The sequence below is a fragment of the Pelobates fuscus genome, chromosome 2 (assembly GCF_036172605.1).
Source record: "Pelobates fuscus isolate aPelFus1 chromosome 2, aPelFus1.pri, whole genome shotgun sequence".
NCBI classification, from domain to species: Eukaryota; Metazoa; Chordata; class Amphibia; order Anura; family Pelobatidae; genus Pelobates; species Pelobates fuscus.
In genome coordinates this window covers 22,110,181-22,123,751 of record NC_086318.1, presented here as the reverse complement: position 1 = coordinate 22,123,751, position 13,571 = coordinate 22,110,181, and the positions used below count along the sequence as shown (strand labels likewise).

Genomic DNA, 13,571 nt, shown 5'->3' with positions numbered 1-13,571 from the left:
GAATTAATTGATTTCTTTATGAAAACACATAGATGTTGAGAGGTCTTAGCCATATAGATCATTACACTTCCATATGAATAGAAAATGCAGCATTTTATTATGTATCACTGGTGAATTCACTGCTTGCTTGTCGGCAGATTATCAAGGAAACCGCTCCACTCAACCATTCATAAACATAGTTATACAGCTATTTCTCAATGGAGCGTGCCTTACATGTAGTGTATAGGTGAGAAGAGGCTAGTGATGGATTCCTAAGGTTCTCTAATCAGCCGCTAGTAAAACTAAACTGATGTGATAAGGATGATGGATGGTAGCTGGATGTCTCTATGCTCGATCTATCAGCAGATATTGCTGTCACTAGTGCAACATTCTTTACATGATCCCTGGTCCCTGGACGTTTGCAATGTTTGGACAAGCTAAGTTCATGCACCTATTTGGTATTCACATTCTGCATCACTGGCCATACAACACTGCACCACAGACAATATTCATTTGTGGCCGATAAAATGTATATTGACTTCTACTGAAGTTACCTGCTTACTTTTTTAACGTAATTGATAATTTGATGTTTCTTTTCACATGTTGAAATGCATTATTACCTATTTAACCACTTTAAATGCTTCCTTTTGTGCCATTCAGTGTGGATCTTTCTCATAGTTTGTTCAGTGTCTGAAGGTATCATCTGTCAGATTGGTTTTACACTCCTTTCGACCTGGCTTTCAAAAGAAATGTGACACCATTTCAGCAATAATTAAAGGCTGGTGTCAATGTCATCTCTGATCTCTGTCAGTTGGGAGAGGAAACTAGGACTGGGAAAATAAAATGTCTAAACGTATATTTAATTTCTAAAATTTTTATTGAGTTTTTCAATCATATAAAGTATATGGGAAAACAGAACATTCATAATACACATAAGTGTATCCTTAGTGTATGGGTGTACATATAGCCCCCAAAACACATGAGAAAATAATAACTAAAATAAAATGACTGAAAAAGTAAAAAAAAAAAATCAACATATGACATATGAGAAATTACTTTTTCAATGCCAGTGTCATTCTAAAGAAACCAACAATCCTAATAAAACATAAATTAGGTGGCTCACTTCATGTACATATAAAGACTGTAAGGTGTGTATGGTCCAAATATGGAAATATTCCAGCTCCATGTCACAGTATGGAATTAAAGCGTCACTGGGATGTCGTTTCTGAGGGTACGAACCAAATACCAGTTTGTGTTTTGAGACATTGTTTTTAATTTGAGTTTTAATTGGGGTTCTAGTGAAAAAGCGCCCCATGATTTGAAGAATTTGCCTGGGAGTTATTCATTATGACCACTAGTCTCCAGCCAATTAATGCGTTTAGCATTAAGAATATTGCTAGATGGGGGTTCTGATGGTACCCTTGTTTGGACATTTGATTCATTTTCTGGCTTCTGTCTGCAGTCTAAGGTATCCCTGGTCTTCCACCACAGCCCAAGGTTGCCAGTTCTGGAGTCCAAGCTAAGTTGCATTTAGGGTTTTTTTTTTTTTTTTTTAGCAGCATAAGGTTTAATCTCATCCAAGAATTTATGGATGTGACTGCATGACCAAAGGCTATGAATCTAGCACTTTAAGACAATATTTCCTGTCAGGGTCAAAATAAGCGTAATACCTTAGTTTTAGATGCGTCTCGTAATAGGTGGTTTCTGGAAACATTTTATTATTTATTGATGTGAGTAAAGATTATGATTTAATGGAAAGATCTGGGAAATGTTAGAATCTGCTGGGATAATCAAGTGGTAAATGTGGGTGTACAAGTGAGAGTAAATTCGTCATCATGGATGTACAAGTGATAGTAGCACAGAGGACCTTTTTGTGTGTTGGAAGGTGATGTAGTGCCAGTCAGAGTCAGACATGTGTAGAAGGATGGAATGAATAAAATTTGGGATTTGCAAATATGAAACGAGAGATCGTGGTCATTTTATAAAACATTTTACTCGGTGGTGATCGGCACGAATTGTGATCTGTACCTTCTTAGTTTCACAAGCTAAATTGATTATTATTAAATTCTTAATGTCAGGTTGAGGTCTCTTAATAAACCATTGGTTCGTTTACAGAATGTGTACAATTAAGCCTAGTATCTGTATTTCGATAACTATGATCCATTCTAACTACTTTTTCCTAATAGTTTGGAAAGTTGAAAATGTGACACTGCTCTACATGTTGACCCTGCTAGGTAATGAGATAGGTGCCTAAATATTGGATGTCATTGGCATTGCGCACCTCCGAGTACCTCTTGTCTTTTGAATGAATTCAGATTTACTAACCAGCTCCAACCGTGTCCTGATGGAGCCCCATTTGTGCACCAGGAGCTCAGTTCGGGTGAAAGTTATCACATCTTGTAGAACTGATATTCAATTTCACTTGGACAATGGAGGCCGAGATACCAAGCAATCAGGGAAGCACTTGTGTAAATTTAATAAATAATAAAGAAAAACATTTACATTTGCTCAAAATGAAGAGTCAAAGATATATTAGGAGAGAAAGATGTAATATTTTTTATAACAAGGCTTTTAGAATGAAGGGTACTAATTATTATATTACAGGTCTTTGACGGTCAGAATGGATAGATAAATGTTTTCTTTAAAAGGTTAAACCATTTTGAATTTGTACGCATTCCTCACTTAGTTTTAAATGATAATATCACCTTAAGCGGGAACAAATTACTCAAATCAGTCATAATTTCTCTTCCATATGAGACATAAGGACTGGCCCATGAATATAGTTATCAGCATTCCTGTTTTCTCCACAAGATCTTATCGTTCGTGTTGTTTTAAGAATGTCTTGCACTGACTGTTTTAAAAAAAACAACGTTTAAATGTTATGTGACATGTGGATAATATATGTTTAGACCTCGAAGAACATTCAGGCGATGATGATGTACGCGATTTCAGTTCAGGCAAAGGAACAGAGATTCCACAGGGGTAATCTGGCTGTGTCTTGCCTTCTGACAGAATGTTACAAATTATACAAATTGTATCTATCATCACATCCATACAGCCCATGGGAGCCCAATGGAGTGCTCCACCTATTAATCAGGCGTATAGGCTGTGTCAGAATAGGGTTTATTATCAGTGCAAAATGGGATTATCCTGTATGTCACATTGTTTCACATAGCCACAATCTCCATGATACTTTCCTTGACTGTAGGTTAAAGAGCTACATAAAGGCTAGCAAAGCATCATCCGAGCTAATATACTACAGTAGGTGAAGAGCCTACCCAAAAATTCCCTCCAAGCCTGTACTAACTGAATAAAACTGAACAAAGCATTTTATTGCCTACTTCAGCTTTAGACCTTGCCAGGCGTAGAACAGTCACCTAGCCACAGCTTGCCAACATCTTTTGGACTTTCAACTGCTTTGAAATAGATCACTCAAACTAAGGATTGAAAGCTAAACTGGTTTTATTTATTGCACGGCTGAGCTCGTTACAGGCCTCGCAAAACTTACAATGAAGGACAGAATCAAATGCGATCTGTGGAAGTCGTGTCCGGCACGCCACGTTTACTAAGAGTATAGGCATCACGCAGTAACTGTAGCAGGTCCCAGAAAGACAGATTTGGACAGATTTGTCACAGCTTGGCAGGCTCAGAGTGCAGTCGTGTTGCTCCTAGGGGAGAGATAATAAAAGGTGTAGTTTTACTAGTTAAGTGCACACACTTTACCACTACATCAGCAGTCCTAGCCATCTCCTGCACTTGATTCCTGAGTCAGCGTCTTATGAGCCAAGTATTTGTATTCAGAATCCCAACTGCAGTGCTGTACAAGCACCTGGTATATTCGTTGTGGCTTACATTGTGACCATAAGTCCTCTGAAGTGTTGTCAGGTGGCTTATGAACTGACTGTGAGCGTTAAACTAACTCAGGAGGAGCAGAAATCCTATCACACTCTACGTGGATTGGTGTGTTGAAGTCCACAAACAATAAGAGTATACTTGGGATAATTTCCCCCCAAGAGGTTCTGCAGTAGTAGTGGTTTATTATCTCCCTGATTTAGGTATTTGACTGAAATCTCACCCATCCTCAGGAAGTACTTTCTTTGAGGGTCTGAATAACCCCTGCCTCCAGCTAACTAATTAAAATGTACAGAATAAATTATAGAATCATCTACACCTCTAATAAGCCCAACTTTCTTTATTGATGCTTACAAGAACGTAGTAATGTCTCAACCGTCCTTATAATAAGGGGTTAATTCCTCCTTTATATATGAGTTATTAGCCTTTGTATGATGTGCATTGTCTGTTAATATTAACTGTTTATTCTACACTGTATTAAATTACATAACGTTTAAAACAAGCCATTTTAGAAACAAAATAATAAAGTTTTGTAACATTTTTCCTACATTTCTTTAAACTTTAGACGAAAGTCTGGCTTTGGAACATCCAACCGCAACCATCAGGACTCAGAGAAAAGGACAAAATCTTCACCGACTTCCTACAAGTTACGGAAAGCAAAGTCACTGGTATACATCCCTGTATTTGGCTATTTGGCAAAATCAAATTGTAAAAAAATATAAATTATATAAAGTGCGCTATACCTTTAAAATATTCTATTAAATACAATACTTATTTCAATAAAGTGCATAACGTATTGTGATTGTGCCGAATCACAAAAACATGCAATCATTGCGATATTCCCCCCAAAAAATCTGTTGCAAAACAAGTGCACAAATTTGAAGCACATAAAATGCTTAACCCTCTTTGTGCAACACATCAAATAGTATTTCACTCACAATACTTAAATTAAAAGTTGCTTTTCAATATGCAAAAGAAAAAAGAGAAAAACAAAATAGTGTAATATTGCAATATTGTGTCTTGCACCAACACACCAAGTACTGACAGCTACTCGGAGCACAAAGTACGAGAGAGAGTACAGTGTCATGAGCAGATAGCCTGAACAGTCTATTACCTGCTCAATGTTTGTGAGTTTTATAAATTATATTAGATTTTTTAATACGTGAATCTTGCAATATTACACTATTTTGGTTTTATATTTTCTCTTTTGCATATTGTAACTTAATCAAGTATTGTGAGTGAAACACTATTTGCTGTGTTGCATTGGCGGATCCAGGAGGGGCAACGGGGCAATTGCACCCCCCCCCCCCCCCCCCGAGATTCCCCCCTGCCGTCTAGTGCAAATCTCGCGAGAGTGAACTCTAGCCCTGGAGCGCGGGCTAGAGTTCACTGTAACCACTGGACCACCGGGGATTCCCCACTGGGACCACCAGGGATCCAGAAATGCCCCCCCTCGTCCTCAATAAAGGTAAGAAGGGAGGGGGGACATAAATATATTAATTTTATTAAATAAAAAAAATGTATTTATTAAAAAGCGTCCCTTCCCTCCTTGCCCCACATACAAACACTGTCCCACATACACACACTACACACACTTCCCCATTACACACACTGACCCCTTACACACACTTCCCCATTACACACACTGACCCCTTACACACACTGACCCCATACACACACTGACCCATACACAAACTACACACACTTCCCCTTTACACACACTGACCCCATACACACACTGACCCCATACACAAACACTGCCCCCATACACACAAACACTGTCCCCATACACACACTGCCCCCATACACACACTGCACACACTGACCCCATACACACACTGCCCCACAAACACTGTCCCCATACACACACTACACACACTGCTCCCACATACACACACTGCCGCCATACACACACTGCCCCCATACACACATTGCCTCACAAACACTGTCCCCATACACACACTGCCCCACAAACACTGCCCCATACACACACTGCCCTACAAACACTGCCCCCATACACACACTGCCCCATACACACACTACACACACTGACCCCATACACACACACTGTCCCCATACACACACTGCCCCACAAACACTGCCCCCATACAGACAGTGTCCCACACACACACTGCCCCCATACACTCACTGCCCCCACACACACACTGCCCCACAAACACTGTCCCCATACACACACTGCCCCACAAACACTGCCCCCATACACACACTGCACACACTGACCCCATACACACACTGCCCCACAAACACTGTCCCCATACACACACTACACACACTGCTCCCACATACACACACTGCCCCCATACACACACTGTCCCCATACACACATTGCCTCACAAACACTGTCCCCATACACACACTGCCCCATACACACACTGCCCTACAAACACTGCCCCATACACACACTACACACACTGACCCCATACACACACTGTCCCCATACACACACTGCCCCACAAACACTGCCCCCATACAGACAGTGTCCCACACACACACTGCCCCACAAACACTGCCCCCATACACTCACTGCCCCCATACACACACTGCCCCACAAACACTGTCCCCATACACACACTGTCCCACAAACACTGTCCCCATACACACACTGCCCCACAAACACTGTCCCCATACACACACTGTCCCACAAACACTGTCCCCATACACACACTACACACACTGCCCCATACACATACTGCCCTGCACACAGTGCGTCCCCATACACACACTGCCCCACACATACATACAGTGCCCCCCCCCATACACACACTGCTCCACACAGACATACAGTGCTCACACACACACACACTGCCCCCTAACACACACACTGCCGCCCTTACGCACTCACACTCACTTCACCGCTCACACACACACTGCACCTTTCACACACACTTCACCCCTAACACACACCACTTCTCCTATGCCCTATATCCCAGCAGACCCCAGGTAAGTTGTCAAACTGTTCTTAAACGGTATGACTACTTACGCTGGGGTGGGATCCTGGCACTACTGGCACCATAACTACTACACTGAGCTGTAGTGGTTATTGTGCCAGGATTTTTTTTTTTTTTTAAATAATCTACAAGTGCCCCTCCCGAGATCAGGCTCTGGATCCGCCACTGCTGTGTTGCACAAAGAGGGTTAAGCATTTTTTTGTGTTTGAAATGTATGCATCATTTTTTTTGAATATTGCACTTTTGCTGTATTTTGCACAATTTATATTTTCGTTTTGTCGATTCATTTTTAGTGCCTTATATACTTGTTTATTTTGTTTTAAGGATCAAAATGTGCGGTGCCCTAGGAGGTTTAGAGTTAAATGTCAGAGTATGAAAGCACTGAACAAAACATAATTAAAATAAAATGAGCATAGTATAACCTCTTGACATAATAGAATAATACATATATTACTACTTGTTGACTAGTTTGTGGCCTCAGGTTATGTGTAACCAGAATATCAGGAATCTTGCTATCTGTTCCAGTGATCAGAGCTGGGCGTCTGGATTGCAGCCTGGCTGGTTGATGGATACACTTTAGAGGTGTCTGGATTACAGCCTGGCTAGTGGATGGATACACTTTAGAGGTGTCTGGATTACAGCCTGGCTAGTGGATGGATACACTTTAGAGGTGTCTGGATTGCAGCCTGGCTGGTTGATGGATGCCCTTTAGAGGTGTCTGGATTACAGCCTGGCTAGTGGATGGATACACTTTAGAGGTGTCTGGATTACAGCCTGGCTAGATGAAGGATACACTAGAGGTGTCTGGATTACAGCCTGGCTAGATGAAGGATACACTAGAGGTGTCTGGATTGCAGCCTGGCTGGTTGATGGATGCCCTTTAGAGGTGTCTGGATTACAGCCTGGCTGGTTGATGGATACACTTTAGAGGTGTCTGGATTACAGCCTGGCTGGTTGGTGGATGCATTTTAGAGGTGTCTGGATCACAGACTGGCTAGTTGAAGGATACACTTTAAAGGTGTCTGGATTGCAGCCTGGCTAGTGGATAGATACACTTCAGAGGTGTAGTATATAGTATAGTGTAATTCAGTACATGCAGTATATACTAGTAATATATAATATAGTATAATCCAGTACATGCAGTATATAATAGTTATATATAATATAGTGTAATTCAGTACATGCAGTATATAATATAGTTTAATCTAATACATGCAGTATATAATAAAAGTATATAATATATGTAATACCTTCATATTATTCAGCAGCACAGCAGCCTTGACTCAAGGCCGCTATTTGTCATTTTATGTTATTGCTAATATTGATTGATATTTATGTTATCCAGCACATTAAAGGATCACTATAGGATCAGGAACACAAACATGTATTCCTGACCCTATAGTGTTAACACCACCATCTAGCCCCCCTGGGCCCCTCATGCCTCCATAAATATAGTAAAAATCTTACTGTATTCAAGCCAGAAGCTGTAAATCTGCATGCTGTTAGACTCAGAAAAAGAAGCAGTCTGCTGACATGTGGTAGCCTGATCCAATCACAGTGCTTCCCCATAGGATTGACTGAGACTGACAAAGAGGCAGAACCAGCATGATTCAAACACAGCCCTGGCCAATCAATGAATCTCTATGAGGAAAGTTCAGTGTCTGCATGCAGAGGGAGGAGATACTGAATCACAGGATGCTGTGCACAATGCTGCCCTGTGCTCTGCTGACAGCAGATCTGAGTGGATGGAGGCATATGAGTGACTGCAACTGGAGGTGTTCCTAGCTTTCAATGTAAACACTGTATTTTCTCTGAAAATACAGTGTTTACATGAGAGGCTGCAGGGAGCTATAGTTCTCACCTGAGCAACCTCATTAAGCTGAAGTTCTTCAGGTGACTATAGTGTCCCTTTAACTCTTTGCTGGGAAGCACTGCATGTGATCACCAGGTATAGATAATACCCCTCCAGTTGGCTCATTACTGTGTCCAGCTTCCACATTCCATGAGCACAATACCCTCTTCACATGCAGGATCAGCTTGCACACCTGTTCATATCCGTGTCCCATCCGTCATATTTTAGAAGGATTAAGATTGTCATTGACAAACACCTTCATTACCGGCTCTGAATGAGCTCACTGACATCAAAGATGCATGCAGAAAAATGCTTTTATTTCTTTGTTCATACAGATTTTTAACCTCTGACACACAAGCATGTCAAATAAAAAACCTTTCCGGACATCCACCAGATACGTAACCTTTAAAACATTGTGCTGGGTTATCCCTGAGCAGCGGTTATTGGTTTATTGATTGCAGGTAACACAGGGCTATTCACGAAACTGGAAATTGTGGAAAATTGACAAGGACATTTTAAGTTGTGGGATAAAATAGCCGAGGTGGAGAATTAGTCCAATTTGTCTCTTTTGGCCTAGAATTTGTAATTCCTTTGCCATTGCTTCATAATTCCTTTGCTCAACAACCCCAAAACATAGTCTTATTCACAAAACCCCAAATACCAGTGAATTTATAATCAAATGACAAATTGAATCTATTTTGAAAAAACACATTTGTTATGGTATATTCATTTTACACAGTCAAAATGATGTGTATAGAATGATGTGTATACACAGTCAGAATTATATTGCAAAGTGCAAAAGTGAAGCAGTCACTCTGGAAATCAATAGAATATCCCTACTGCTTAATTAAAGGACCACTATAGGCACCCAGACCCCTTCAGCTTAATGAAGTGGTCTGGGTGCCAGGTCCAGCTAGGATAAACCCTTTCTTCTATAAACATAGCAGTTTCAGAGGTTAATCCAGCCTCTAGTAGCTGTCTCATTGACAGCCGCCAGAGGGCTTCCGCGCTTCTCACTGTGATTTTCACAGTGAGAAGACGCCAGCATCCATAGGAAAGCATTGAGAGTGCTTTCCTATGGACTGGCTGAATGCGCGCGTGGCTCCTGCCCCCGCATGCGCATTCAGCCGATGACGGCGATATGGAGGAGGAGAAGAGGAGGAAAGCTGGAGAAAGAGGTAAGTTTAACCCCTTCCACCCCCTAGAGCCCGGCGGGAGGGGGGCCATGAGGGTGGGGGCACCCTCAGGGCACTATAGTGCCAGGAAAACGAGTTTGTTTTCCTGGCACTATAGTGGTCCTTTAACAGTTATTCTTTACATTGAAAGAGATACTCCAAGCACCAACATAATGTTTTGATCAAGTTTATGCCTTATACAGCTTTGTGCTGCATACACCCTCCCACTTAGCCACACCTCCACATTTTACAAGATATCTTCCTGATTGGGAGTACAGGTGTACATACTCAGCTCAGCCAATGAGAGATCAGTGTGAGCTGAGTTGCTAATATGACCCCGCCTCACAACCTGTCACTGTTCTGTTATTTCCCTTAGCAAGGCTTTGAAATATTATAGTCAAGTCTTCAGCGCGCACTGATCTCTCATGGCTGAACTGCAGGAAGACATTTTTATGAAAAGTCGAGGCAGGTCTAAAGAGACATGGGTATGGTGCGGAAACCTGCAAAAATGCTAGCTTTTGCAAACATAAATAAGTTTGAATGTGGAGAAAAACACCTAAGTTATTTTGGTCCTGGAGAGTTATTTTAACATCCATTATGTCACTCATTGGAGAAAATAGCAGAATTGGCCATTGGTTTTAACATTTATTATCACATGCTTTGTTCACTTAGATGTCCGTTATTGCTGATTTTGATAAGATGGCTAAAGCTTCCTCCAGGCCAAGCTGGGCAGCCCACCAGACTACAACATACCCAGTGACTAAAGCGAACGCCAAAAGTCTGGCTCATAGCACAGAGTGGAATGCTGGGATTCGACCCGCGCCTGTAGCATCTGCTGTACCCAAAATATCTGAACGTGGAAAGAAAGCCTACACTAGGACCTCCAGAAGCTCCCCAAGTAAATACATTCTCCTTTTCTAGTGGTTTGGATATCCCGATACAAAAGATAATTGAAATGTCAATTTTTTTTTTTTAATCTTTTATTGAGGCCAAATATGGTATAATTATAGAAAATAGAAAATGTAGTGTTAGCAAGGATATACAAAGGGGTTGAATGATTGTTGCACAGTTCTAAACAGGCTCCTGCGTAAACTAATAAATAAAAAGAATAAGACAGCGCTAGATAACTTTTTGGCAGCAACCTTAAAAAAAGGGAATCCCTCAAACCCTTTAAAATAAGATAAATAAATACAATAAAAAAGGCTGCGCACAAATATAAAATCCAATGGTTAAACAAAAAAGGAGAGAATTAGTCCAGCTATTATGTCCTTACAAGTGTCCTTGGATGTTGAGGTCTTCTACTTGTGTAGTGGTATCACTTGATATGAAAGATAAAAAGGAACAAGGAACAACCAATGGTGTAGTACGTAAAATTCAGGTATAGGCGTGAAAAATAATAGTATAAAACTCACATTTACCAGAGCTAATGTCCAGCTCTGGAGTGAAGTGCGTACAGCGGTTTAATCCCCGCTTATGGGATATAAAGCAGGTTCCTCTCTGTGAGGAACGGAGAGGAACCTGCTTTATATCCCATAAGCGGGGATTAAACCGCTGTACGCACTTCACTCCAGAGCTGGACATTAGCTCTGGTAAATGTGAGTTTTATACTATTATTTTTCACGCCTATACCTGAATTTTACGTACTACACCATTGGTTGTTCCTTGTTCCTTTTTATCTTTCATATCAAGTGATACCACTACACAAGTAGAAGACCTCAACATCCAAGGACACTTGTAAGGACATAATAGCTGGACTAATTCTCTCCTTTTTTGTTTAACCATTGGATTTTATATTTGTGCGCAGCCTTTTTTATTGTATTTATTTATCCTGCGTAAACTGCCTCATTTTATAATAAGTAGTAACAAGCTAGGCAAACCTACCGCGAGACAAGATTCATGACATATTCTAGGCTACAAATTAACATACTTAGAGAAAGATATAGGCTAACAATGCATATCTTAAGCGTAGTAGACTAGGTACATAAACGCAGATCGCCCGTTTCTCCCTTCCAGAGGCCGCCTTCAGTGTCAGGGCCACGTATCTGATTCGAACCCCCGAGGGTTCCATATTGTAGCAAACTCCCTTAGAGGAACACCTTAACTTGCAGGAGCAGGTAAGTATGCCCGAGAGCTGTAGCAGAAGGTGGATTATAGGCATAAAATCAGGATTTGATGGCAGATCGTGAGGAGCTTACTGAAAACATGTCTGTCCACCATGCTGTCCAGGCTTGCCCCTCGAATTGTCACATTATCTGTTTTTGAGGAATGTAGTTATCACCAGCTGAGGTCAGGTTGATCCTTTGTACAAAGTAGGACCATATCTGATTAAGTAAAGTGTCACTCACACCAGACAAAGAACCAAAACAGCGTGTTTTGTTTATTAAACAAATGTTATTCAGTTTTTGAACAGAAAAGCAACATATCCATTTAATACAAACGCAATATAAAAAAAGGAAACTCAAAAATGCAATTGATATGGTATCTAAACCAAAGTAAAATATTACAAAAGAGAAATACAAAGAAATAAAAACCGTATATTAAAACCCACCCAGAATTTTAATATAAAATAAGCAGCCTTGTTGCTTGTTTTGATATCACTTAGAGCTCACAAGATCCAGGATTTCCCAATAAAAGGGAAGATAAATCGTTTTCTAAACCCTTTAAATGAAAAAGAACTTGTAATTTGTATTTATTCATTTTCGAAGAGAGAACATTTATTGTTTAAACGTATTTTAGATTGCCAATTTATAGTACAAATGATAATTTTATTATTACTGGTATTTATAAAGCACCAGTATATTCCATACAACATTTGATATGCCATTACATTTTATTTTATTTCTATTTGTATTAAGCTGCCAGGACCCTGTTAAGATTTCGGTGAAGTATGACATGTAATATGAACAATCAGTGCAAAGTAACATATTTTATTTAAATCCCATTTAGCTGCCCCTCTTTTCGAGAGTCAGCCCTGGGAATTGCCCCCATCGAATGCTGGATCGGATGAAGAATAGGATTACTGCACCTGCTGGTATACTCCAGCACTCGAGAGAACAAGGTGGCCGCCATGTTTAACTTTCCTGGGATTTAACTCATGACTCGGTCCCCAGAACATGACCCCATCTACCATGTTTTGTTATTTACAGTGCCTTAGATCCAATCTCCCCTTTCATGTGCTGTCTGCTTGTTCCTTGCATGTTTTGTTCCTCCTCAGTCATTGACGTGACATCATTAAGCCTAAAGGTGGAAGAGAAAGGTACAGACACAATGGACATTACAACACCATGACCTGCCCTGATTGCCTCAGTCTGAGTTTCCTGGGGGGTGACTAATGACCCTCAAAGTACATTGATTAACCTCATCTTGACAGATTACATACCACGACTGTCACAATATAGAGTGATTTGCCTAATAAGCCGGCTTTTAGTCACTGAACCCTAATGATTTAACTTATCAAACACTGACTTGTCAACCAATTACTTCTACTTTAGGCTGAAATTGCCAAGTTGTAAAGTATACGCATTATCGGCTTATATTTTTTAAAATTACGCTATTAAGGGAATTACTTACAGCTTAATGTAGTGGTTATGGTGTCTACAGCCTGTCTCTGCAGTGTGAGCACTGTAAGCACTGCCTATTCAGAGAAAAGGAAGTGTTTATACTGCTGCCTAGCAACACCTCTAGTAGCAGTCACTCAGACGGTCACTAGAGGTGCTTCCCTATGGGAAAACATTGGATTGGCTG

At 40.6% G+C, this 13,571-nt stretch overlaps 1 protein-coding gene across 2 annotated transcripts in view; it reads left to right on the top strand.

The window, feature by feature from the left end:
* FBXO16 (F-box protein 16) overlaps positions 1-13,231 on the top strand; it is a 57,106-nt gene extending 43,875 nt beyond the window's left edge. For both annotated transcript variants that reach the window (XM_063440806.1, XM_063440807.1), the window contains exons 7-9: positions 4,397-4,499; positions 10,500-10,725; positions 12,774-13,231. In XM_063440806.1, the coding sequence (XP_063296876.1) occupies positions 4,397-4,499; positions 10,500-10,725; positions 12,774-12,841 (397 nt within the window). In that variant the 3' untranslated portion in view covers positions 12,842-13,231. The remainder of the gene's footprint in view (positions 1-4,396; positions 4,500-10,499; positions 10,726-12,773) is intronic.
* The last annotated feature ends 340 nt before the right edge of the window (positions 13,232-13,571 follow it).